At 39.2% G+C, this 13,945-nt stretch overlaps 1 protein-coding gene across 1 annotated transcript; it reads right to left on the bottom strand.

The window, feature by feature from the left end:
* Positions 1-2,178: 2,178 nt before the first annotated feature.
* Positions 2,179-7,811, bottom strand: LOC117501004 (CD209 antigen-like protein E). The gene is made up of 8 exons (XM_034159802.1): positions 7,441-7,811; positions 5,275-5,376; positions 3,184-3,450; positions 2,934-3,100; positions 2,715-2,833; positions 2,445-2,599; positions 2,374-2,412; positions 2,179-2,276 (listed from the first exon to the last, which is right to left on the bottom strand). Exons 1-7 carry the CDS (start codon positions 7,514-7,516, stop codon positions 2,405-2,407), a joined length of 894 nt encoding a protein of 297 aa, XP_034015693.1. The 5' UTR covers positions 7,517-7,811; the 3' UTR covers positions 2,179-2,276; positions 2,374-2,404.
* Between the last annotated feature and the right edge of the window lie 6,134 nt (positions 7,812-13,945).

A 13,945-nucleotide genomic window follows, 5' to 3' on the forward strand; every position in this document is an offset into this window, starting at 1 on the left:
TATTTAACACTGACTGCTCCCTGATAAATTATTTTAAAATATGATGGGTCTGTATTAAATATTAGCTTGCTTCCTGCAAGTTACATGCAAATTCTAGTGACGCCATCGATGCTCTTCTAATTTTTGCACAGTATATATGATGCATTTCTGTACTCAAATCTCTTTCACTATATTGAATATATTCTTATATTTTCAAATCAGGAGATTTTTTTTGAGGGGTCCTTGATCATGTCCTTGATGAATTGTGCAGCTGTGTGTCCTGACAGCAGATGCCTTGTGACATTCAAATGGATTTGTGAAATGGTATCAAGTTTTAAGTGTGAACACTTTCTATTAAAGCATATATTTTAAAATATATTTGAAAATTTAAAGAATACACTTCATGAACTGGGCATCAACACTCATGTGTTACAACAAGGGAATTCAAATTCTGCACTCTTTTCTCCATGTACAGCTGCAGCTGGGCAGGAAGGGGATCTGTGGTAGACCTGTGCATGGGTAAGGCAATGCCGAGCAAAAGTTGGAACAGACAAAAGAACTCCATGTGTTATCATGTACCACCAGACAGTACAAGTACAACATATCATCTTAGATTTTATTTGAAAATAAATTTCACATAGTTTGAATTAGAAATCACAACACACATATTGATTGTTGGCAGAAAAGGCATATTTGCACATATCTGATTATCTTCTGATATGATTCATATACGAGGGTAGGCCCAAAAGTTCTAAGGGTCCCCATGAAGGAGTAATGCATTAACTGCATTATAGTGAGCCTTAGAACTTTTCAGCCTACCCTCGTGTATAATATATATATATATATTATATATATATATATAATATATATATATATATATATATATATATATATATATATATATATATATAAAACAGCTCCCAACCCTTAATTGGAGTAAGTGGGTCTAGAAAATGAATAGATTACATTTTTGTCAAAATTCTAAGATGTGTAAAACATTTGCACAGCACTGTACAAGAACAAAATATACCCTTAAACGTGAATCATTGAACTGCATTTATTTGAAACAATTTGCATTTTACTACTAAATGAATTTGCATTTTACTACTAATGTGACTCAGATCCAATACAAAATGCACAGAAACATAAAGCCAGTTGAAGAGACAAACTGATTTTTACACTCTTAATTGTAAAGGGAGCTCAGTGGAATGCAGAGTTGGGATATCAACATGGAGACCTGAGTTTAATTCCCAACCATGGTACCTGTCAGTATGGAGCCCTAGAAGTTTCTGTATATCAGTACCCTTGGACAAGACACTTTATCCGTGTTGTCTTAGTTCACCCAGGTGTAAATGGGTCTTAGCTGGAGTAATAACCTATGATGAACTGGTGGTCCTAGGTTTCTCCAAAGCCTAGGAATAACATCACCAGCAACATACCCAACACAATACCAAGTTCACAATGGTATCACAAAAAGTGATTTAATCAGTGTTGCCAAAGTAACTGTGAAAAGTTACTTCATTAGTTACTTTATACAGTTATATTTTACAGTTACTTTATACAGTTACTTCATTAGCAGCTGCGGACAAATTGTTGGCAGCTGCTGAATGTAATTAATAAAGTTATTAATAAAGTAATAACTTGGTTATTTTAAGATTTAGTACTCAGCAAAGTAACTATTAGTTGCTTTGCTGAGTACTGCAAAATAACTATTAGTTATTTTGCTGATGCGCAATCTTAAGAGTAACCAAGTTAGATTACTAGTTACCTTACTAGTTACATTACTTATTAGTTGCAAGTTTTTGGCAGCTTCTAATAAAGTCATTGCATAAAGCTGCTAATGAAGAAACTGCATAAAGTAACTGTATAAAGCAACTAAAAAAGTAACTAAAAAAGTAACTTTTCAAAGTTACTTTGACGACACTGGATTTAATTTAATAGTTCATGATACGATCACGTGTATTACATTTTCATCAAGAAAAAACACACACACACACACACACACAAAAAAAAAAACAAAAATCATGAGACTGGCCTGCAAAATTTGGGGTGTCATGGAGGGGAAGGGGTATTGGGTTTATGGGGTTAAAATTAGTGATTGAAGGGTGCCTGTATCACAAAAATGAAAAACTTGAAACTGGGTTGACATACCTCATGTTGAAAATGATGCAAGAATGCCTCAATAACTATACTACGCAGTTTTAATCTTCTGAAAAACTTTATTATTTTAGAGCTCCACTGATGTCTGTGTAATTGTAGGAAAAATGTACATCATCAACCCATCAAAGGTGAGTACATCACTCACTGGCGTGGTTGGTAACAAGCCAATGAACCACATTTGCAAATTATGCAAATTGTTGTGGAAAAGAAGTGAACTGGCTCTTTAAAGGTATTACACTCACTTTTAGTATAGTTCTACACGGGTTTATGTGAGCTCCCTGAATAATATTTGCAGTTCTATGTTGACATCATTTCACATATCCAAGGAAATATTCCATTACAGTCTTCTTTATTTTGGGTAGCTATGGTATTGTCGTACATAAACCTCGTGCTTCCACAGTAATCTGTTCCCCTGCTGTTATAGCGGCTGTCAGGTTGAAAAGCTCCAAAGAACCAGTACCTTGATGAACAAATATAAAGATATTCCACCATTAATAATAATCAATATTCTTTTTTTTTTTCAAAGCAATAAATATTCTAATCTGGAATCAGTAATGGCAAAAATAGCCACTTACTCTGGTTCCGTGTCATTCACATTGTTAACCCAGATCCACGTCTGTGTTGTTTTGTTCCATATGACACCAATCCAGGCTTTATTTATCGATGAATATCTGAGGATCTTGTTCACATATCTCTATGTGTGCAAACAAAAAACCCCAAAACAAACAAAAAATGTCTTGTTTTAAAAATACAGATTGTAAAATAAATTGTCTGAATGATTTGTTTTAGCCCACCTGCTCTTCTGCGTCATCGATCACAACCAGGTCTGCTCCACGAATAATGCAGTCTGCTCTGCTGTCCAACCAGTTCTTCCTGGCCCTGGAAGAGTCTCGAATGGAAAAGAAATAGCAGGTGGAGTTCATTAAAGTCCACTGAAGGGGGCATTTCCCACAGGTACCCTCTAGGAGAAGCAAAAGATTTCAGTATATTAACTCACAGGAGAAAATAAATAAACTTTCCAGAGATGATTCCACTCAGTCTCACCCAAAAGCGACAGATTGGACTTCAATTGCAACTTCTCATTTACAAGCACCTCCACCTGTTTCTGATACTGGTCGTTGATGGTCTTCTTCTGCTCGATCTGGTCCATGAGTTGCCTCTGTTCCTTTCGCTTACTCTCTAATGTCTTCTTGGCTGCTTCTTCGGCTTCCATTACCTCGCTGTGGTTGCTTCGGAGGAGGTTCAGCTCGCTGATCACTTGTGCCGCCACCGAATGGGAAACCTCCACTGAATCCTCTTTGACTTTGGCGCCTGAAGAAGTAAAAACCACAACGTCATAAAGCAAGAACGAAAACTACGCCAAAGGTATCATTATTCAGAAAAGGAACAAAGTGCACAGCTTCAGACTTTATTGTTGCAGTTTTGTATACAAATAAAACATTTTTAGATTCATATGCAAACCTGATTTTGTACGGGTTTACGTGACACAAACCAACCCAGACTGCCTGAGACATCAGACTCCATTGAAATCTGCCAAAACCCCTAAAATACTGCTGTGACAATGTTTTCCAAACCTATACAAAGCACACAGTTGAAACACAAAAGGAAATTTCCACCTTGACAATTTTTAACCAACAGTGTGTAGGATTTAGTGCCATCTAGTGGTAAGGTTGCAGACTGCATTATACCCTGGCTGGTCACAGTATTGCTTCCCTTCTCGAGGCCGAAAGACTTGATGTCTTGCTAAGGTCTGCACCTCGTCCATCATGTCATGTTGTGACGTCGTGCTGGAGCATCCCGTCCAGTGGTGGCGCCAAGGGGGGGGCTTAAGATCCCCCAATAATGAGCCAAGCTCCCCTCAGCTCCCCCAATAATTCTGCCAATAATGTGAATAGCAACTGACATATTTGTGGATCTCAACTGCAGTTTTGCGCTGAGAATGTCTCAGTATTGCGTAACTGAGCAAAATGATGAATGTGTGTGTTCGGTGATCCACCAATTCTGAATCACCCTTCACAAACAGAATTTTCAGTTTTGCAAACAACATTTATTTGTAAAAACCCACACACAAGTTACAAATCAGATATTTGTGTTTGTGGATCACAAAGCACATGTACAAATCAAAGGATATTTGTAAATCACCCTCTGTGCATTTGCAAGTATTAATGAGACAAATTTAATTCCATACTTCAAAAATTTAGGATGTACGGTTGATTCCATGCATTGTCTTGAGCACCATTTCAATGAATTCAGTTTGTACACCTATGTGCAAATTTACTCTTGCAATCATTCTAAGTGATGTGTGTGTGCATTGATACCACATTTTAGAGGAGCATGTGTGACTAAAACATATACCTTGGTATTTATAAAGCAATTTACTATATATTGTTCATTTCAATGACATTTTGCGGAGCCCCTCTAACTTTTACCCCAGCCCCCCCAAGAAAAATTTCCTGGCGCCGCCACTGATCCTGTCACTGTCTTGGTGGTTTTGTGAGAATTCTTGGTGACGTGTGGAAAATCAGTGGCCATGAACCTGCAGGATGCTATCAAAAATGTAACACAAAACCCTCCAGAGATCACCCAGAAACTACCCATGCAGCACAATCAAGATCACCTGAGAGTAAATATTCTTCCTCTTCAGCTGTAGCAGCGTTCTTCATTCACAGTTACTGTCAATATTTCATAATGATTAAAATATGTGATATGCTCTGTATCTACAGGAGATTTTGGTGCACTTCATCTTGTGATGCACAAGCTGTGGAATTTTGTGAAATTTTGCATTGAACTCATGAGGATGATTCATAGGGTCTAGCTGAGGTCGTAGAGGTGTCTTGTGATGCTGTTGTGCTGCAGTAACAGTTGATTTGGTGAGCACGGATTTGGTGAGGGAAATATTCCAATCATGAAATAGTTTGTGGCAGGATGTGAAAGTGGAAAAGTCACTTATTACTCAATTGAAAAATTTCTTTCCCACCATGTTAAACACTGACATCAATGCATGTTGAAATGTTTAGAAAAAAAGAAAAAAAAATTAAGGATAAGGTGTTAATTCAGCTGAGTATGGCTGGGTTTTTTTTTCTTTTTTTGATATTGCACCAAAGGGGGAAATGAAAGTCAAGTGGCTGTACTCACACTTAATCCCAATAACGATAGCAACGATCAGCAGAACAACGTTCAGCAATCCCAGACACATGATGATCGCTCTATAGCTGGGAAAAGAAAATTTGTTTCCACCTGTGAAAACAAATTATGAGACTGCTATAATTTAATAAAATTAAAATATGATTTTACCAAAACATTTTTCAGATAATCCCAATTAAATCAGTCACTATCAGTCACATAATCCGAGTTAATTTTTTACTCAATTTTTTCAATCAAGTCCAATTTGGCGGATATGCTGGTACTACAGTGCATCTGGAAAGTATTGACAGTGCTTCACTTTTTTCCCACATTTTTTATGTTATAGCCTTATTCAAAAATGGATGTAATTCATTTTTTCCTCTCAAAATTCTACACACAATACCCCATAATGACAATGTGAAAAAACTTGTTTTTGAGATTTTTTGCAAATTTGTTAAAAATACAAATCAAAAACTAAGACGTTAACACTTTGACAACATATAGATGCACTTATGATGGCCAAGTCCAGGAAGTCATTAAAAGCCTGGATCTTAGTCTTCATCTTGGGCAACTCTAAACCCAGACACTCCAATTACTTGCTCAGTTTGTCAAGTGATACAATCCGCTGATTCCACAAAGATCAGAGCATCAAGTGTAAACCTTCCCTTGTCAAGAAATACACCATGGTTGCTGGTCTCCACAACCCCACCCAGCATTGACCAGTGTAGGAGCCAGAACATGTACTTGACCAACACCACTCTTCACTAGGAATAACTCAGAGTCTGTGCCTCCACTATGGACAGCACTCACAGTATCTGTGTACAGGCTGGCTATGATGTCTAACAACTTCTTTGGAATCCCACAAATTGTCAGGATGTGCCAGAGAGCCGCCTACTAGATCAAACACACTGAAAAACCAACATAAGCTGCAAAGAATGAGTGCCGATATTCACACTTGCATTCTATGTGTACTAGTAGAGACAGAATACAAGTGTTTGCTTTCTTGGGTGTGAAGCCATACTGTTAGGGCCACTGAGCAGCATGCACCTTGAACTGAATCCTCTTAAAAATAATCTTTGCAAGCACCGAACCCCAGCACATAAAACAGAGCAATGCCCCTATAGTTGTTGTTATAGTTGTTGCAGTCTGTGAAATCACCCTTTTTTATTTCCAGATTAGGACAACAGCTCCTTTTTTCTAGTCTGTAGGGATGATACCCATCTCCCAGATTGAAGCAAAGACTGTTTCGATACCAGCTTCCATGTATATTAGATCTGGACAAAGAGTTGCCTCAGTGATAGAACAGAACTTAAGTGGCTGAATTAATTTCATTTTGCATTTATGGCCACTAACACCTGCAAAATCTTCATTTACATACTGTTGTTCACGTCACATTACTGCCTGCTGTTAATTGTGCATTTTCACTGAGTAAATCACCCTCAAACCTGTCTCCAGCCCAATGTGCAGAAGTTTGTATTGTCCACGCAATTTGCCACTCGTTATGTGTGATCTTGGTAAATCAGGTCCTTAATCTGCATGGTCTCAGTCCACCCAGCTGTAAAAATGGATATCGACCTTGTCTGGGGACGTAAATGTGAGGCATCATTATAAAGCGATTTCAGCATCTGCTACACAAATACAGTCCTCAACAAGCCACAACAAGTCTGTGGTCAGAATTTACAAACTGGGAACTTTTGCAGACCCTACAGTTCTGCAGAATTCTAATCAAAACCCACATAAAAAGGTTTTGATCCCAACATGAGAAACGTTATATTATGATCCTGTTTAGTTATTGCTTATATCGATTAAACTGAGCTAATTAGTGACTTTCTGTCAATTATCCTGCTTTTAAATCAACAAGAATCACAACTAAAACTGTTGAAAAAAAAAAACTTGGGTATGCATTTGTAATTTCTGTTGTGAGACTCTTTGAATGTTTTAGCTCATTTTAACTTATTACCAAAACTAGATTTCTTTCAAAGAATTAAAAATAGAAAATAATAATTCTTTGTAAGAAACATGATTTTAATGTTATATCACTGAAGTTTGATTTTGATGGTTTGAATATATTGAATATATTTGTAATTTACGCTATTTGTAATTAATATGTGTAAATATAATTATTTTAATATTTTAGTCCTGTGTGAGAGGCAGTGGACAAGCAGATTTCAGTCTTACCTGTTCCCGTGTGTGTTTTTGCCATTGCTGCCGAGGTGCAGAGCTGTACACTTGTGTTTGGCTCCTCTTTTATCATCACACTGAGTCACAGAGAGAATCCACCTCTTAATAAAGAAGTGATAACTGTCAGAATGACGACACAAAAAACGTAAAGTGAAATCCGCAAGTGGAACAAGGAGAAAGAAAGGCGACTGAAAACAGGAAACACACACAGGGGAATAAAAGTTCACAATACCAGGAATGGTCAGCGCTATGGTCAAAGTTCTGACAGAGATGAAAGACAAGCATGGCAAAGCAAAGTGAGATTTACATAAAATGCTGCAGTAAAGATAAAAAGCAGCCCAATAAATCAATAACCTGAGAAATAGAGTGTGGACTGAACTCAAATGAAGAATGACGGGAAGCAGATCATCATACAACCCCTGGCAAAAATTATGGAATCACCGGCCTCGGAGGATGTTCATTCAGTTGTTTAATTTTGTAGAAAAAAAGCAGATCACAGACATGACACAAAACTAAAGTCATTTCAAATGGCAACTTTCTGGCTTTAAGAAACACTATAAGAAATCAAGAAAAAAAGATTGTGGCAGTCAGTAACGGTTACTTTTTTAGACCAAGCAGAGGAAAAAAATATGGAATCACTCAATTCTGAGGAAACAATTATGGAATCACCCTGTAAATTTTCATCCCCAAAACTAACACCTGCATCATATCAGATCTGCTCGTTAGTCTGCATCTAAAAAGGAGTGAACACACCTTGGAGAGCTGTTGCACCAAGTGGACTGACATGAATCATGGCTCCAACATGAGAGATGTCAATTGAAACAAAGGAGAGGATTATCAAACTCTTAAAAGAGAGTAAATCATCACACAATGTTGCAAAAGATGTTGGTTGTTCACAGTCAGCTGTGTCTAAACTCTGGACCAAATACAAACAACATGGGAAGGTTGTTAAAGGCAAACATACTGGTAGACCAAGGAAGACATCAAAGCGTCAAGACAGAAAACTTAAAGCAATATGTCTCAAAAATCGAAAAATGTACAACAAAACAAATGAGGAACGAATGGGAGGAAACTGGAGTCAACGTCTGTGACCGAACTGTAAGAAACCGCCTAAAGGAAATGGGATTTACATACAGAAAAGCTAAACGAAAGGCATCATTAACACCTAAACAGAAAAAAACAAGGTTACAATGGGCTAAGGAAAAGCAATCGTGGACTGTGGATGACTGGATGAAAGTCATATTCAGTGATGAATCTCGAATCTGCATTGGGCAAAGTGATGATGCTGGAACTTTTGTTTGGTGCCTTTCCAATGAGATTTATAAAGATGACTGCCTGAAGAGAATATGTAAATTTCCACAGTCATTGATGATATGGGGCTGCATGTCAGGTAAAGGCACTGGGGAGATGGCTGTCATTACATCATCAATAAATGCACAAGTTTATGTTGATATTTTGGACAATTGAAAGGATGTTTGGGGATGATGAAATCATTTTTCAAGATAATAATGCATCTTGCCATAGAGCAAAAACTGCAAAAACATTCCTTGCAAAAAGACACATAGGGTCAATGTCAATGAGCAGATCTGATTTGATGCAGGTGTTAATTTGGGGGATGAAAATTTACAGGGTGATTCCATATTTTTTTCCTCTGCTTGGTCTAAAAAAGTAACCGTTACTGACTGCCACAATCTTTTTTTCTTGATTTCTTATAGTGTTCTTAAAGCCAGAAAGTTGCCATTTGAAATGACTTTAGTTTTGTGTCATGTCTGTGATCTGCTTTTTTTCTACAAAATTAAACAACTGAATGAACATCCTCTGAGGCCGGTGATTCCATAATGTTTGCCAGGGGTTGTAATAAGATGAAGTGACAGAGTGACAGGTGAAATAAGGGAATTAAAATTTGTGAAAAATCTGTTAAAAAGTAACTTTTTTGAGTTATTCCCCTGTGGTGGCAACAGTGTAGGGCTTCAGCTTCTACAGTAAAAATGTTGATGAGTGAGAAAGAGTGAGTGAGGTACTCCATCCCATCCAGCTGGTGTAGACAATAACTCCAAAACAATAAATGTTATCATCTTGTAACTCACCAAATTAAAAGAACACATAATGAGGATGCAGTGATTAGACAATGATTTATTTGGAAGCACCACATCAATTGAAAAAGCAACTTTAATATTCGATCAACATGTTTACCACCTGCTGGATGCTGGGCCCACTTTCACCTGATTCACTTATTAGCAGCAATCCTCCATTCCAGCTTATTAATTAATCCAAAACCCAGTGTTGTGAAAGTGTAGGTACACGGACCCACAACAGGGGGCGCAATGAACGGACAATGGAGAAAGGTGAATAACAAAGTTTACTGTTGTGAAACGAGCACAACCAATACAACAATCAATAATTTGGGGTTTAAGCCGAAATCTGCTGGTGTCGTGTGGGCAGGCTCGAAGGTAGGAGACGTCCGTCCTAGTCGAACCGGAACCACCCAGATCTCCTCTGCCACCGAACCCCAGAAGTACTGGAACCGCCAAGTCCCGAATTCCCAGGTGGCCACTGCCTCCGCTCGTCGGATCCGGTACTGCTGGCGGGAGAGAGCACAAACACACAGGTGTGGATGCGACAGCACCCAGTAAACGGAGAGGGGAGAAGCCGCCTCCACCTGTTGTCACAATAAAGCAGGAAGGTGAGTACTTATCCAAGCAATAGGCTTTCGGTAGTCAGCTGTCCTGGAAAGGTTTAACAAGTTTTATCAGATTATACAGTATATGCTTGCAGAGAAGGTTACCTCGATCTCAAGGCGATATCTCGGCACTGAGGTGGAGACGCCGTCCTGCTGATATACCTCCGTGCTGAGTGGAACAGCTGTGTCCAGTGATGGGTGACAGCTGTCACCCTGACTGCTCCCGTAAGGCGGCAGCGCCCTCTGGTGCTTGGAGCCCGCACTCCAAGCAGGGCGCCATCTGGTGGTGGTGGGCCAGCAGTACCTCCTCTTCAGCGGCCCACACAACACCCAGACAGAGCTTTAATTAATTTGAAAGCTTGACTCTTAGTCTTGTCCATCCAAATTGGAAGTTCCAAAAGCCAGTTTTATTTCTTGTTATCTATCGTCCACCTGGTCGTTACTGTGAGGTTCTCTGTGAATTTTCATACATTTTGTCTGACTTAGTGCTTAGCTCAGATAAGATAATTATAGTGGGCGATTTTAACATCCACACAGATGCTGAGAATGACAGCCTCAACACTGCATTTAATCTATTATTAGACTCAATTGGCTTTGCTCAAAATGTAAATGAGTCCACCCACCACTTTAATCATATCTTAGATCTTGTTTTGACTTATGGTATGGAAATTGAAGACTTAACAGTATTCCCTGAAAACTCCCTTCTGTCTGATCATTTCTTAATAACATTTACATTTACTCTGATGGACTACCCAGCAGTGGGGAATACGTTTCATTACAGTAGAAGTCTTTCTGAAAGCACTGTAACTAGGTTTAAGGATATGATTCCTTCTTTATGTTCTCTAATGCCATATACCAACACAGTGCAGAGTAGCTACCTAAACTCTGTAAGTGAGATAGAGTATCTCGTCAATAGTTTTACATCCTCATTGAAGACAACTTTGGATGCTGTAGCTCCTCTAAAAAAGAGAGCCTTAAATCATAAGTGCCTGACTCCGTGGTATAACTCACAAACTCGCAGCTTAAAGCAGATAACCCGTAAGTTGGAGAGGAAATGGGGTCTCACTAATTTAGAAGATCTTCACTTAGCCTGGAAAAAGAGTCTGTTGCTCTATAAAAAAAGCCCTCCGTAAAGCTAGGACATCTTACTACTCATCACTAATTGAAGAAAATAAGAACAACCCCAGGTTTCTTTTCAGCACTGTAGCCAGGCTGACAAAGAGTCAGAGCTCTATTGAGCCGAGTATTCCATTAACTTTAACTAGTAATGACTTCATGACTTTCTTTGCTAACAAAATTTTAACTATTAGAGAAAAAATTACTCATAACCATCCCAAAGACATATCGTTATCTTTGGCTGCTTTCAGTGATGCCGGTATTTGGTTAGACTCTTTCTCTCCGATTGTTCTGTCTGAGTTATTTTCATTAGTTACTTTCTCCAAACAATCAACATGTCTATTAGACCCCATTCCTACCAGGCTGCTCAGGGAAGCCCTACCATTAATTAATGCTTCGATCTTAAATATGATCAATCTATCTTTATTAGTTGGCTATGTACCACAGGCTTTTAAGGTGGCAGTAATTAAACCATTACTTAAAAAGCCATCACTTGACCCAGCTATCTTAGCTAATTATAGGCCACTGTAATTCATTATTATCAGGTTGTCCTAAAAGTTCCCTGAAAAGCCTTCAGTTCATTCAAAATGCTTCAGCTAGAGTACTGACAGGGACTAGAAAGAGAAAGCATATCTCACCCATATTGGCCTCTCTTCATTGGCTTCCTGTTAATTCTAGAATAGAATTTAAAATTCTTCTTCTTACTTATAAGGTTTTGAATAATCAGGTCCCATCTTATCTTAGGGACCTCATAGTACCATATCACCCCAATAGAGCACTTTGCTCTCAGACTGCAGGCTTACTTGTAGTTCCTAGGGTTTGTAAGAGTAGAATGGGAGGCAGAGCCTTCAGCTTTCAGGCTCCTCTCCTCTGGAACCAGCTCCCAATTCAGATCAGGGAGACAGACACCCTCTCTACTTTTAAGATTAGGCTTAAAACTTTTGTTTTTGCTAAAGCTTATAGTTAGGGCTGGATCAGGTGACCCTGAACCATCCCTCAGTTATGCTGCTATAGACTTAGACTGCTGGGGGGTTCCCATGATGCACTGAGTGTTTCTTTCTCTTTTTGCTCTGTATGCACCACTCTGCTTTTAATCATTGGTGATTGATCTCTGCTCTCTTCCACAGCATGTCTTTTTCCTGGTTCTCTCCCTCAGCCCCAACCAGTCCCAGCAGAAGACTGCCCCTCCCTGAGCCTGGTTCTGCTGGAGGTTTCTTCCTGTTAAAAGGGAGTTTTTCCTTCCCACTGTCGCCAAGTGCTTGCTCACAGGGGGTCGTTTTGACCGTTGGGGTTTTTCTGTAATTATTGTATGGCCTTGCCTTGCAATATAGAGCGCCTTGGGGCAACTGTTTGTTGTGATTTGGCGCTATATAAATAAAATTGATTTGATTTATCTCAGCAGTGAGGTTTAAGACTCCTCTGCATTTCAGAACAAGAGACCTGTGGGTAGAGCTTATGTAAGGCTGCTGAACAGAGGTGTTTGGTGAATGCCAGTACCTTGGCAGGAGACCTACAGTCAAAATTTCTGGTACTTCCTGTGTTACTGTATGGTTGTGAAACTTGGACGTTAACCAGTGACCTAAAGCAACAATTGGATGTCTTTGCTCCTAGGTCTTTTCAAAGGATCCTTGGGTTCCATTGGAATGGCTTTTTGTCAAAAGAACAGTTACGGTACTGTGGGTGGCTGACCCGTGATCCCACAACTACCCCCCCATACTTAATACTTACCCTACATACCTACATCCAACCCATATATATATATATATATATATATATATATATATATATATATATATATATATATATATATATATATATATATATATATATATATATATATATACACTCAACAAAAATATAAACGCAACACTTTTGGTTTTGCTCCCATTTTGTATGAGATGAACTCAAAGATCTAAAACTTTTTCCACATACACAATATCACCATTTCCCTCAAATATTGTTCACAAACCAGTCTAAATCTGTGATAGTGAGCACTTCTCCTTTGCTGAGATAATCCATCCCACCTCACAGGTGTGCCATATCAAGATGCTGATTAGACACCATGAGTAGTGCACAGGTGTGCCTTAGACTGCCCACAATAAAAGGCCACTCTGAAAGGTGCAGTTTTATCACACAGCACAATGCCACAGATGTCGCAAGATTTGAGGGAGCGTGCAATTGGCATGCTGACAGCAGGAATGTCAACCAGAGCTGTTGCTCGTGTATTGAATGTTCATTTCTCTACCATAAGCCGTCTCCAAAGGCGTTTCAGAGAATTTGGCAGTACATCCAACCAGCCTCACAACCGCAGACCACGTGTAACCACACCAGCCCAGGACCTCCACATCCAGCATGTTCACCTCCAAGATCATCTGAGACCAGCCACTCGGACAGCTGCTGAAACAATCGGTTTGCATAACCAAAGAATTTCTGCACAAACTGTCAGAAACCGTCTCAGGGAAGTTCATCTGCATGCTCGTCGTCCTCATCCGGGTCTCGACCTGACTCCAGTTCGTCGTCGTAACTGACTTGAGTGGGCAAATGCTCACATTTGCTGGCATTTGGCACGTTGGAGAGGTGTTCTCTTCACGGATGATGCGAAGGAGATGTGTTGCACTGCATGAGGCAAATGGTGGTCACACCAGATACTGACTGGTATCCCCCCCCCAATAAAACAAAACTGCACCTTTCAGAGTGGCCTTTTAT

The sequence above is a fragment of the Thalassophryne amazonica genome, chromosome 19, assembly GCF_902500255.1.
Source record: "Thalassophryne amazonica chromosome 19, fThaAma1.1, whole genome shotgun sequence".
Classification (NCBI taxonomy): domain Eukaryota; kingdom Metazoa; phylum Chordata; class Actinopteri; order Batrachoidiformes; family Batrachoididae; genus Thalassophryne; species Thalassophryne amazonica.